Source organism: Schistocerca gregaria, chromosome X (assembly GCF_023897955.1).
Source record: "Schistocerca gregaria isolate iqSchGreg1 chromosome X, iqSchGreg1.2, whole genome shotgun sequence".
Classification (NCBI taxonomy): Eukaryota; Metazoa; Arthropoda; class Insecta; order Orthoptera; family Acrididae; genus Schistocerca; species Schistocerca gregaria.
In genome coordinates, this window is record NC_064931.1 from 210,887,306 (window position 1) to 210,902,033 (window position 14,728).

At 43.4% G+C, this 14,728-nt stretch overlaps 1 protein-coding gene across 3 annotated transcripts in view; it reads left to right on the forward strand.

Moving 5' to 3' along the window:
- The window catches only part of LOC126299611 (uncharacterized), a 468,671-nt gene that overhangs the window by 426,954 nt on the left and 26,989 nt on the right, over positions 1-14,728 (forward strand). For all 3 annotated transcript variants that reach the window (XM_049991647.1, XM_049991646.1, XM_049991645.1), the window contains one exon: positions 9,154-9,359. In XM_049991647.1, the coding sequence (XP_049847604.1) occupies positions 9,154-9,359 (206 nt within the window). The remainder of the gene's footprint in view (positions 1-9,153; positions 9,360-14,728) is intronic.

Below are 14,728 nucleotides of genomic sequence, written 5' to 3' on the forward strand. Positions count from 1 at the left end.
CCTCTTCAACAGCAGCTGACGTACTGCAGCCAGCCTTTATGAAACAATTTAACATAGTCTCTTGTGTTACAGAATTCCAGGCAGCAACAAACACATGCATAACCTGTAGACCATTGAGTCTCATCACTTCCTTTCAAGAAATGAAATTCACTTCTGCATAACTACTACTCTGTCTTTGGCTTTAACAGAGAGTGTTATACTCAGGTCCATAGACTGTAGATGACTAGCGAAGTCCTGAGGATCAAACACAACATTTACCTTCCTCAGAAATTATGTTTCCCTGAGACGTACAGAATATAGGTCAATAAGAAGTACAGTTGTCCTTCCTGCTACACCCATCTTGGCATCTAAACATCTGAAAAAACTCATCAAGATTTCAGATGTCTCCAGGCACTGGTGTTGTAGTCATCAGTACAAAGAAGCATTTCTATATTTATGAAACACTTGAGAGTTTTAATTTTTCCTATTGTCAGTGGAGGCATTTTTTCACTTACATCAGTGTTTACACACTACAGCATTGTCATGATTCCCTTACTTATTCTACCTGCATGGAATTTTTCTCCCTTACGACTTTGCAGGAACTAAATTATAAGGCACCAGTTTCATGAGCATTTAGAATGTGTCTGTGATTATAACCCTGTATCAATTGTAGCAATGTAAAGTTCTTCCATTTGTTTACACTTTCTGTGACCAACAGTTTGATGCACTGTACTTTTCAACTCAAGTCTTCAGAGTGACTTCAAGAGCCTTGTCTTGCAGTATGTTTTTGCTTATAGGAATGCTGTCACTTCTCATGCCTTAAAACCAGTTTAAAAGAATACTTTCCATCTCATTGAATGTACACATATTTATGTCTTCTTTTTGATCCAAAGGAATTGTCAGATTCACCATTTAAGAAAGCTTCCTTGTTTTTCAGTATGCAGCACATGTAGACGGCAATATCTTCACTATGTAGGAAAGAAATTTATAACTTCAATACTTCAATAAACGAACAGTTCCATTTGTTGTGCTCACAGACTTGGTGACTGTGATGTCAGATCAAATGACCTAACTCGTTACTAACTATGATATATATATATATATATATATATATATATATATATATATATATATATATATATATATATATATATATACCAACTGAAATGATTATCATTTACTGCATTACATGACACAGCACGTGAAGTATGACCTGTGTGAAATGGAAAGAAGTAGGAAACCCACTTGGACATGTTAAGAACTACGTAAAAACTGTATTTCAATTTGCAGTCCGTTTCATGTTTGCTCCATAAAAGTGGCTTTTTTGTAAAGTGGGGTTAGATAAAAGTGGGGAGGAATAACCTCATTCCTGTGAGAGTTTTGCCAGGACCAAAAAGCTGGTTCATTTATTTGGGGTTTTACTGCAAATTGTTGTAGTGATGTTTAAAGGTAGTGCAGCTGGCCATTTAGTCATTCCATTACTCTTCAGACTTCTGAATGTGAAGACAATACATCTCTGAATGCTTGTCACACACTCCTCAGATTCTCTACTGGTGATGTCTGTTAAGTTTTTCCCAACCCTTCCTGTCAGTGTATAATATTGGACCCATCAGCTGCATTACACAGCCTATCTACATATGAGTAAAAAGACAAACCCCACACCCAGTCGTCTCATCTAGTTTGATTCAAGTATGTGTATCTTGAACACATCCACAAGATCCTGTATGGACTACGCTATTGCTTCATTGGTATAGTCCACTTCCAAACATGTTGCAGCTACTATATGTTCAACTATAATAGACCTGTGTTACATGATGCTCTCCTATGGTCAGCACTGTGCTGTTGCACAATTTAAGGTCACGTTTGGAGATTGTCTTGATTCCAGGTTTGAAATATTAAATCCATTGGGGTGCAGTTATTATTTGTTTATGTAAAAAAGCACAGTAAAACCTATTTTAATGAATTTCCGAGGACTTTACCTCACTTACACTAAAGTGGTGATCAGAAAGTAGTTTCAAAATTTTTAGATGATGTAAATACTCAGTAGTTTCAAGCTATTGTGTGCTGAAAGCTAAAGTAGAGCTTAACATTAACTCTATAGATTGTTACATGCAACATTACCAGTTAATATCACCATTTGAAGAAATCATCGAAAATATAGACAACATAGTTTTTATTCAGATGCTATTTTAACTGACAAGTTACACAGGATGAACATCATGGAAGTTAAAGAAAACTACTTAATGTCTTTTACTCTATGAAAGATAAAAATCAGTCAGATTACTGTGCCTCTTTCTTCCTGTATAAGGTATTGACAGTTTCTTCCTGTATAAGCTATTGACATCTGTGGTCTCTCCAGTTGGTTGATGCTGTAGGAAAGGATCAATTGCAAATTACTGCTGTTTTCAGTGACCTTTCTGAAAATGAAGAAAACAAATTCTTAGGAATGTTAAGTATTTTGTAAAAAAAGGGTCTTTAATTTGTGAATTGTTTCATATTTATTTGTTAAAAAGAGAACTTTCCCTGAAGAGGGTTTCGTTAAAAAATAAATTTCAAGAAGAGTTCATGTGTCAGTTACACAGAGCCCCTGGGAAATATTTGTTAAATGGAGAAATTTATTGAAAAAAGTATTGTTAATGTGGGGTTTTCCTGATAAAGCAACTAAAATTTTGATGAAACTTCCATATTTCAAATCTTGTATGGAATGAGAGAAGAATGACTCCTTAAATGCCTCAGTCCATGTTGTAATTAGTCCATTCATAGTTTCACAATCCCTGCAGGAGCAATACCGTTGGAGTCACTGAATTCGTCACTTAAAGCAGGTTCTTGAAGCTTTGTAAATGAGCTTTCATGAGATAGTTTGCATTTATCTTCAAGTGTCTGCCTGTTGATGTTTTTCAGCATCTCCATGATCTCCTGTAGGTCAAACAAACTTATGACCATCCATGTCACTCCCCCCACTCCCCCCATTCGGGTCCAGGAGTAAGAATTGGCCCGCAGTATTCCTGCCTGTTGTAAGAGGTGACTAAAAGGAGTCTCACACGTTTCGACCCTTATGTGATGGTCCCCTCTCAGGTTTGACCTCCATATTTCCAAAGAGCAAGCCAATTGGCGAAGGGCCCCTACTTGGTGCATTGTGTTCATCGTGCATTGAGACCTTTAGCCAGCTTTCTCGTAGTCGTATTGCAGTCCCACTCGCTCTCCATATCTTGGGCGCGGATACATTCCTGGGTGTGATTTCCGCCATGCACTGTGCAGTGTCACTTTCTGCGGAGACGACGACCACGGCCTTCCTTGCACCTAATATCCAGCACGGTAGCCAGTCCGTTGTGGTGGGGCTGTCATGTACCCTATTGGTTGTAACCCTCTTACAACACAGGCATCACTCTGCTGATGCCTGCGCCATTAACTCCCTGTGTATGCCAAGGAGTAGATGCCTATTTCCCAGGGGCATCAGGACTCCCGGCAATGGCCATCCTGCCAGGTGGCCCTTGCTGAGGCTGGATGGTGCCTGTGGGGAAGGCCCTTGGTCGGAGTGGGTGGCATCAGGGCGGATGACCCGCAATGAAGAGTGGTACATTATCTCTTGCTGGTGGCCAGCCGCCAGCAGTCTCTAAGCATTTGAGGGCTCAATTTAATGCAAATACGTATGACCCCCAAGCAGTTCCCCTCCCTAGCCACACCATGGGAGGAACGAAAGGCTAAGAATGACAGCGAGACTTATTCGCCCTGGTATCTAGTATGTACGCTGATGGGGAATCCATTGTGTCCATGAAGCCTCAGTTCTTTGTAGAGCATGTAGAGGACAAGTTTGGGGAGGTGGAGGGCTTGTCAACAATGCGGTCTGGATCAGTCTTGATAAAAACAGGATCCTCTGCCCAGTCATGGGCATTACTCGCTTGTACGAAACTAGGGAATGTTTCTGTTACCATCACGCCCCATAAAAGCTTAAATATGGTCCAGGGCATTATCTTCCACAGAGATCTTCTTTGACAGTCCGATGATGAGCTGCTCTCCAACTTAGAGCGACAATGAGTCCATTTCGACTGGCGAATCCATCGGGGTCCGAGGGATAATCAGGTTGCCACCAGTGCCTTCATCATGGCCTTCGAGGGTGACACATTATCTGAGAAGGGGAAGGTAATGGTCTACTGCTGTGATGTCAAGCCCTATATCCCTCCCTCGATGCTGTGCTTTAAATGTTGGAAGTTCGGCCATATGTCTTCCCGCTGTGCTTCCAGCCTCATATGTCAAGATTGTGGTCGTCCATCCCATCCCAATACTCCATGTGCCTCGCCTCCGATCTGTGTTAACTGCGGAGAGCACCATCCCCCCTGCTCGCTAGACTGTAAGATCCTACAGAAGGAAAGGAAAAGAATGGAATGCAAGACCCTGGACTGACTGACCTACACTGAGGCTAAAAGGAAATTTGAAAGGCTCCATCCCATGCGCATGACAACATCTTACGCTGCTACTGTCACTACTGTTACAGTATTGAACCAATTGACCAATTGTAGTCAGCTCTCAGAGCCGTAAAACCCCTCCTGCCCCCTCGATGGTAGGGGGGGCACTTCTTGTTACTCCCGCACCACCTACCTCGGGAGCAGCGCCAGAGAAGCGTAAGTCGTCTTCGACTTCTCTCGCTAGGAAGGGGTCATTCCCTTCCCAGGTTCCTACCAGTGGCACAGCAGACACCCGCCAGTGTCTGAAGAAGCCACAGTTCGCGGGTCATAGGGCTTCGCGGTCCTCTTCAGTTCCTGAGACTGAATCAAAGAAGCCCTCCCAGCAAGGGCAACCCAAGGAACAGTGTGAGAAATCAAAACCAAATAGACCCACAGCAGCACCGCTACCTACAAGCTCTGCGTCTGAGGACGAGGTGGAGCTTCTAGAGTCCCTCGAGGACCTAGCTCTCTCTGATGCTTCTGAAGCAATGCTCCTACCTGTTAGCCCTCCACCGGTGGCAGTAGCTGACCTTTGGCAGTAACCTGCTTTCTGCATTCCTTCATGCCTTCGCAGATCACAGAAAGTGTTATCCTCCATTGGAATTGCGGCAGTTTTTTCCATCACTTGGCTGAACTAAGACAGATTCTAAGCTCAACAACTGCTGTCTGTATTGCCCTGGAAACCTGGTCCCAGCAATGTGGACCCCTCCCCTTCGTGGCTGTTGGGGTTTTTATAAAAACCAGACTGACTGTAACAGCGTGTCAGGTGGCGTATGTCTGTATGTCCTTGCCTCTGTATATTATGAATCAGTGCCTCTTCATACAGCTCTAGAGGCTGTTGCTGTGAGGATAAGGATGATCTGGGATATTACGGTCTGCGATATCTATCTTCCTCCAGATGGTGAAGTCCCTCTTAACGAATTTGCTGTTCTGATCTCCCAATTCCCCCCACCATTCCTACTATTGGGGGGACTACAATGCCCATAACCCTTTGTGGGGTGGTGCCGTGACTACTGGCCTGGGTAGAGATGTCTAGAATCTTCTGTCTCAGCTTGACCTCTGCCTCTTAAATACAGGAGACCTCATGCACTTCGGTCTGGTTAATGTCACTTATTCGGCCATTGACCTATCACTTTGCAGCCCAGGAGGGTTCATGACTATATGTGTGATAGTGACCACTTTTCGATCTTCCTATCACTACCCCAGCGTCACACTTCTGGACGTCTGCCACGATGGCCAATTGGGTGGCTTTCACATCTGCTGTCACTTCCACACATGGTGCTATTAATGTGGTGGTTGAGCGAGTCACTGCGTCGATCGTATCAGCTGCAGAATGCGCGGTTCCTCTTTCTTCCGGGTGCCCTCAATGTAAAACTGTGCCTTGGTGGTCGCCAGAAATCGCTGAGACCATCAAAGACCACAGGCAGGGCCTCCAATGACATAAGCGGCGTCCATAGTTGGAGACTCTCATTCTTTTTAAGTGACTCCGTGCCTGTGTCCACCACCTGATACAAAGACAGAAGCAAGCATGCTGGGAAAGATACGTTTCCTCCATTGGTTCTCGTCCCCCTGCCTCCCAGGTGTGGACTCGGATTCGCCACCTTTATGGTTACCTGACCCCGCTGGAGGTGCCTGGGATTACAGTAAATGGGGCAGTGTGCACCGACTCAGGTGAAATTGCCTAGCATTTTGCTCGGAGTTCTGCATCTGCAAACTATCAACCGGCTTTTAGTTCCTTGAAAGATCAGGCAGAACAACAGCCTTTGTCTTTTACATTGCGCTGCCTTGAGCCATACAATGCTCCTTTCACTGAGTGGGAATTTGTCAGTGCCCTTGCACATTGCCCTGACACACTACCAGGCCCTGACCAAATTCATTCCCAATTTCTCAAACATCTGTTTGTGGCCTCAATGTGTCAGACTCTATCCATCTTGAATCGCATCTGGGGCGAGGGAGTATTCCTGTCCGACTGGCAAGACAGCATCATTGTCCCAGTGTTGAAACCTAGGAAGAACCCCACAGCGTTGGATGGCTACCGCCTCATTACCCTCACCAACGTTCTCTGCAAATTACTTGAGTGAATGGTGAGCCGGAGGTTGTGTTGGCTCCTGGAGTCTCGGGGCCTTCTGGCTCCATCCCAGAGTGGTTTCCACCGAGGCGTACGACATGACCTGGCACCACCACATCGCTCCCGATTTTTATACGGACCTCTCTCCCCCTCCCTACCTTCAGAGGCTCCTTTAGCTCCTTCCATATCCAAGAGAATGGGGTCCCGCAAGGCTCTGTATTGAGCATTCCACTGTTTTTAGTCGCTAGAAATGTCCTAGCAGCAGCTGTAAGGCCATCAGTGTTGCCCTCGTTATATGCTGATGATTTCTACATTTACTTCAGTTCATCAACCATTGCTTTTGCTGAACGCCGACTACAGGGAGCCATTCAAACTGAACAGTCATGGTCTCTTGCCCATGGGTTTCACTTCTCTGCTGACTTCTGTCGGCAATGGACAGTCCATCCTGACCCTGCACTTTTTCTTGATGACCATCCACTACATGTAGTCGAAACGTATTGCTTTTTAGGACTAGTTTTTGATGCAGGGCTAATATGCCTCCTACATATTTGTCAACTTAAGCAAAAGTGCCGGCGGCATCTTAGTGCCCTCCGCTGCCTGAGCAACCCCACTTGGTGGGCAGATCGCTCTACGTTCTGCGGCTCTACAAAACCCAAGTTCAGTCATGACTTGACTATGGGAGTGTAGTGTATGGCTCATCAGCGCCCTCAGCATTGAAGTTGCTTGATCCTGTGCACCATTGCAGGGTTCGTCTACCAATGGGCCCTTTTCGAACAAGTCCATTGGCCAGTCTACTAGTGGAGGCTGGAGTCCCTCCATTGCACATCAGGTGCTGCCAACTGCTCGCCAATAATGCAGCACACATCCATAACTCACCTCATCATCCGAATTACCATAATTTGTTCCCGAACACAGTGTTTCATCTCCTGGAACGGCGACCTCAGTCATGGATAACGATCGCTGTACGTGTAAATTCCCTATTGTCTGAACTAGAGTCCTTTACTTTACAGCATCCCGTGTGGGTCCATAAACATTCGCCTCCATGGTGTATGCCTTGGCCAAAACTATTTCTGGATCTATTGCATTTCCATAAAGACTCCATTCCTCCTGAGGCACTCTGCAGTCACTTCCTTTTAATCCTTGATGTGTCCTGGGATTCTGTCTATACCGATGGCTCGCTGGTTGATGGTCGTGCAGGCTTTGTGTATGCTCACTCGGTGCATATTGAACAGCACTCCTTGCCAGATGGCTGCAGTGTCTTCACTGCCGAGCTGGTGGCCATCTCTCGGGCCCTTGAGCATATTCGTTCCTGCCCCGGTGTGTCCTGCCTAGTCTGCAGTGATTCGTTGAGTGGTTTACAGGTCATTGATCAGTGATACCCACGCCATCCTCTGGTAGCATCTATCCAGGAGTCAGTTTATGCCCTTGAATAACCTGGTCATTAAGTGGTCTTTGTGTGGACCCCAGGGCATGTCGGAATTCTGGGAAATGAGCTCGTTTGACAGGCTGGCCAAACAGGCCAGTCGTAAGCCACTTTTGGAGTTTGGTATACCCGAACCTGACCTCCGATCAGTGTTATGCCACAAAGTTCTTGGTATTTGGGATGCTGAATGGTGCAGCTTAGTTACGCCCAATAAACTCCACGCCATCAAGGAGTGCACAAATGAGTGGAAGTCTTCTCTGCGAGCTTCTCGCATGAATTCTGTGGTCCTATGCTGCCTTTGCATCAGCCACACTTGGCTGACGCATGGCTATCTTCTCCGGCATGAGGCCCCACCATGTCGTCGCTGCGGTTCCTGTTTAACAGTGGTCCACCTTTTGGTGGACTGTCCACATCTAGCCGCCCTGAGACAGAATTTTAATCTCTCTGACTCCCTTCCTTCGATTTTAGGAGACAATGCCTCCATGGCTAACTTGGTTTTACGTTTTCTACTGACACCAGTTTTTATTCTTCGGTTTAAGTTATAGTTCCTGTCCTCTGTCTCCCTGTGCTTTCTACCCTAGTACTAGAACTCCTGTGGCGTGTACTGTTCGTTTTCTGTTTTATACCATGGACTTGGTTCAACGGAACAAGGGACCGATGACCACGTAGTTTGGTCCCTTTAAAAATCCTAGATCCTACAATGAGTGGCACTAGTGTTTTTGTAAGGAAATCTCCTTTGTAAACTAACTGCGTTTTCCTACTACCCTATCCACATATTCCAGTCATGACTCATTGATATTGTAGTCATTGGGTACTACATTTTTAATTTGGCGAAGTGCACAATTAAACGTTTCTGAACATTTAAAACCAGGTGTCAGTATTTTCAAGAGGAAATGATTAGATAAGTAGTTAAGACACTGCCTACCTGCTGAAAAAATACACTTTCTGCTGAAGAAAATTGTGTAATTTTCTCCATTTCTATTTAAAAATAAAGGTTTAAATGTGATTAGGATAACCTGCTGTCTGTGGATCTTGCTCACATCAACCTCGGGACCTATACACAATTTTTTCTGTGATTTACTGCTAACATTCAGAGACATTGCAACAATATTCTGCCTATTTATGATTTTATGGATATCATAGCTTAAAAGACAATGATAACTTAATTTTTGTTTGTTATATAGTGTAATGTAACTGGTTAAAAGTGTTGTAATGTTCTTTTTCTTTACTTCCTGTGGCAGAGCAATCCGGACTGAGGCAACAGGGGGTACTGTGCCAAAACCTGTGGCCAGCGTTCGACCAATGCAGGCTGAATTGAGTGGACAGCTGGAGCGTAGCCAGACACGTTCCACGATTTCAACAATTAGTACTGGACGGTCACGTTGGATTCCTGCCGAAGTGTGGCAACGGCAGGGCATGAGTGCACAAGAAATGACTTTGCCTTTGGGTATGATGTGCCATTTGTTAATCTTGAACTTCAGTTACAATAATTACTACAATAGACTAGTACTATTTACCAGAGTTTTATCTCCTGGTTGTCATGAGCAGTACATAGTCACCTCAGGATCTTGTGTAATTTTAGAATTGCACATGTTTTATGTAATTCTTGGTTTTACTCAATCATTACTACAGAAGAAGAATTAGGAGGGAAATATGCTCTGACATGTCTGTACCCCTCCTCTGTCATCAGTTCCCCTCCACATAATCTGCCCTCTTCTCTGTGGTCTGTGTCCCCCGTCCTTCCCCATGGTTGATGCCTCCCCTCCCCTCCACCCCCCACCCACAGGGGTATACACACACACACTGCCTCTATTGGTTTAGCCCCCTTCTGCCCTTCATGAGTACCCCTCCACCCTGTAGTGGATACGCCCCCACCAACCCTGTTGCGGGTACCCCTGATCCCTGTTGTAGGTTCCCCACCAACCCTGTCGTGGGTACCCCTGATCCCTGTTGTAGGTATCCCCAGCAACCCTGTCATAGGTATCCCCACCAATCCTGTCATAGATATCCCCACCAATCCTGTCATAGGTACCGCTACCAACCCTGTTGTTGGATCTGTTGGATCTCCCCCCCCCCCTCCCAATCTTTTGTGGGTAAACACCCCCCCCACCAAACTGATGTAAGTACCCCCAACTATCATTGCCTCAACAGTCGTTACACCACTCATGAATACTGAGAACTTCCCTCATGTGTATCTGCCTCATGTGTGCCTCCTTCATGCGTACATCACTCATGGGTAATCCGACCCCCTGTCATGGGTACCTCCTTCCCCCTCTCTCGAGTAGTCCCTCCACCTCTTGCGGGTATCCATTCTTGCATGCCCTTGTCTGTCCTCTTCTTGGATGCCCCTGTCCACCCTCTTGTAGATGCAGATCCCCTTCTCTTACTTACTGGTGTCCCTCTTTCCCCCTTCCTTTTCTGGGATAACTTCCAGCAGTTTTAAATTTAAATACTTTCTCCAAGTTGACTGTGAGCCTATTCGTACAGAGCCAGATGTCAACACAAAATTTAACACGTTCAGTGATGAAATTCTATCACTTATTTGGAAAAAAGTACGTGGTGCCTGGCAGTTAATGTGTTCTGAAGCCAGGGACAGCCATTGGCATCAAGATAATGTGTAAAAATAAATAAAGTAAAAAATGAAATAAAGCAATAACTGTATAATTGTACCAAAACAGCAAATTTAAAAAAGGTTTAACATGTATCGTACATCTACGTCTACATCCACATAGCTACTCAGCAAGCCACCATATGGTGTGAGGCAGAGGGCACAATGTACTACTCATTCGCTACCCTGTTCCACTTGCAAATAGAGCGAGGGAAAAATGACTGTCTTTATGCTTGTGTATGAGCCCTAATTTCTCGTATCTTATTTTTGTGGTTGTTACGTTCAGTGTATGTTGGCGGCAGTAGAATCATTCAGCTTTCAGCTTCGAATGCTGGTTCTCTTAAATTTTCTCAATAGTGTTCCTCAAAATGATTGTTGCCTTCCCTCCAGGAATTCTCATTTGAGTTCTCGAAGCATCTCCGTGACCCTTACATGTTGTTTGAACCTGCTGGTAACAAACCTAGGAGCCCACCTCTGAATTGCTTCAATGTCTTCCTTCAATCCGACCTGGTATGGATCCAAAACACTTGAGCAGTACTCAAGAATAGGTCACAGCAGTGTCCTATATGCGGTCTCCTTTACATGTGAACCACTCTTTCCTAAAATTCTCCAAATAAACTGAAGTTGACCATTCGCCTTCCCTACCACAGTTCTCACATGTTCGTTCCATTTCGTACCACTTTGCAACGTTACACCCAGGATATTTAAATGGCTTGACTGTATCAAACAGGACACTAGTAATACTGTATCTGCACATTACAGGTTTGTTCTTCGTACCCATCTGCAAAAACTTACATTTTTCCACATTTGGAGCTAGTTTCCATTCACCACACCAATTGAAAATTTTATCTAAGTCGCCTTATATCTTACAGTCACTCAACTTTGACACCTTATCACACACCATCAGCAAACAACAAGTTTTAAATTTCACAATCTTAACATTTGTTTGTGGATGATAGTGTTGGGTCATTTGTTGTGATTTGACAAAAGTAGTTGATTGTGTTCATCAGAAATTACTATTAGAGAAGATCTTTCAATATGACATCAGGTGTCCAATAGGTGAGCAACATCACCAACAGGAAGCATGTGTACATGTTCAGCACCATTTAAGGATTATGTTGGTATGCATGTGTTCTTATTTTCTTCTTCACCCCCCCCCCCCCCCCCCTTTTTCCCGAAACATTTCTGTTTGTGCAGGTCATTCACAGAGCCTCTTCTGAGTGGCTCTTTCCTCCCACAGTCTATCATTTATCATCTCCTCCAGTTGCTTTCCTGTTCGATCCACATCATCCTTCACCCGGTCTCTCCATCATGGTCTTCCAATAGGTCTTCGTCCAGATTCTGTCCATCATAGGGCTCTTCTCAGAAGGCATTCTGGTCCCATTCTTTTAATGCAGCTGAACAATTGAAGCTTATTACTCTCCATAGTTTCTTTTCGGGAGTTGATCTGCAGGGTGTTTCGTATTGTGTCATTCCTTATCCTGTCTGTTTTCATGTTACCCAGAATCCCTCCTAGAAAGTGCATATGTGCTGCTTGTATCGTGCTCAGATCTTTCTTTGTCCAAGGCCAATATTCTGGCCCATAGGTCAAAATCGGCAGATAATATGGCTTGTAAATAATAATCTTTGCTTTGGCAGATATTTTCCAGCTTTTAATTATGTGTGATACACAATAATAAACTGTTCAAAAATCTTCTATTCTCACCGCAATTTCGTCCTTCATTTTTCCGTTTTTCATTACTTCACTTTGTGTTAAGCTTATTTCCATGCCTGTTTCTTAGATTACTCTGTGCCAAATATTTAGTTGTTCTTCCAATTTCTTATCATTTTCTTCCCAAATCATCCGCACATGCTGTGCTTTTTATATCATCTGCCGTTGACCCTTTGCCAACTTCCCTTATGATTTTGTCCATGACTATATTAAAAAGGACTGGTGAGACCACACTTCCTTGCCAAACCCCATTGTCTATTATAAACCATACTCATTTTCTGCTGTCTATTAGAACACAATATGGGCTTGTTTTTTGTACATGTTTCTGATGCTCAGTTGCTTTCTTTTTGACAATTGAAATCTATTCAGACCTTGCCATACCTCTTTCCTTGTAAAAGTGTCATAAGCCTTTTGTATACCTATGACTGCAAATATGATGTCTTTCCCAAATCCCCATTTCTTTTCCACAACCTGTATGGCTGTGAATATGACACCTGTAGTTGATCTTCCAGGTTCAAATCTTTGTTGTGCCTCTCTTAATTGTGGTTCTATCTTATTCCTGAACTTCTGCAAAATTATCTTACCAAAAACCTTCATGCAGTGGCATGGTAGTGCTGTTCCTCTTTCATTCTCACAGAGTGCATTTTTACCCATCTTAACCCTTTCTTGGGCAATATTATTGAGGAATTTTTTTTAATGAATGGAGAGCTGATAATAGTTAACAGATAGGTATATTTATCTAACAGAATATCAAATTTGCTACAACTGTGAAAGTGAGGTCACACAACAAGGTGGGAAGTATTCTTCCCACTGCCCTTCCTTGGAGTTAAATGACAAAAACAACTTTTTCAATATATGTCATTTTTATTTGATAAATTTACTTCTTTTGTTACAATGATTGTTCACAATTACTTTCCATGAAATTTTCTGAAACATGGGTCTATGCAAAGTGGTATTTGACAATATGTACAAACATGAGTGCACTTTTCTGCACCTTTGGTACTACAATGACGGCACCTCCTTTAGGTTTCTCCTAAAATGGGTTGATGCTCCCCTACAGCCACATGACGAACATCTTCAGGTACTTTACCCCTTTTTGCCAGAGAGACAGGTTTTTGTCCACGCCTTTTTCGGGATGAGAAGCCAGCGATCAATTGTCTGGCTAGATGGATCCTGTATGTGAGCTGATGATGCTGTCAACTTTCTCTTTTACTTATTTTCCACAGGATAAAACTGTTCACTATAGCAACGTCCACCAGGAAATAAAATATTCTGTGCCACCATTTTACAGAATGTCTGCCAATAGCATACCTTTCTCATAATTGATCAAACTTATCGACACCACCCATCATTTTGTTGTATTCTGCCACAACTTTAGGACAAGAAATCTCTGTTCTAGTACCATCCTTGTTTTTCCTTTTCACTGTGGTTGTTTCTCTTGGGTCTTGAATTGAGGATAGGAAAGTGACTGGACAGTTACCCATCCATTTTACTGCAAAAATGGCTCCTTTTGTTTCAAACTGGAATTCTCCTCGTTCCAATTTTACGTTTTCCTTCATAAATTTGGGTAAATCTTTCCTCTTGGATTCACTGTTCCACATCCATACACACTCTTCTTCAAAAGTGTTGACATCAGTTTCACAGTGGTGAAGAATCTGTCAAATGCAACTACATTATTTTTATTATGTATTTCCTTTGTTAGATCTACTACATCCCTTTCGCCCAATGTCAAGTCACTATCTGCCTTACACTTGCCTGTGTAAACATCACAGTTCATTATATATCCAGTGAATGAATCTGACAAGCACCACACCTTGTAGCCTTGTTTCACCAGCTTCGTTGGCATATACTGTTTCATAGATGATCATCCTTTGAAAGGAATCATCGATTCATCCACTGACAAAAATGATGAGGGCTCATAATTATTCTTACAGCTCTGCAAAAGCTTTTCAACCAATGGCCGTAATTTGTGCATTATATCATATTCTGGATGGGTTGGGTTGTTTGCGGGAAGAGACCAAACAGAGAGGTCATCGGGCTCATCGGATTAGGGAAGGATGGAGAAGAAAGTTGCCCATGCCCTTTCAAAGGCACCATCATGGCATTTGCCAGGAGTGATTTAGGGAAATCACGGAAAACCTAAATCAGGGTGGCCGGACGCGGATATTCTGGATGATTTCTTGGCTTTGCAGTTTCGTTGTTATTACAGTGAACATTCTCTACAATCTTTTTAAATCTTTTACTTGTCATTACATTAGCAATTGGCTCTACTTTTAGTATAGGGTCTGAACTCTAGATGTTAGGGAGAGCAGGAAGTTGGTGAATTCCCATTTGAATAAGACAACCTATATAAGCTCTCATTTCTTGAGTAGTTGTGTCCACCCAGGTTTTAGATGGGCATCTACTACCACAACTTTGCTTTGCATACAAGTTTGTTTCATTTACAATGAGAGTGAAAGCATCGCCATCAAAGAACTTAGAAAAATAAGTGAGCTCC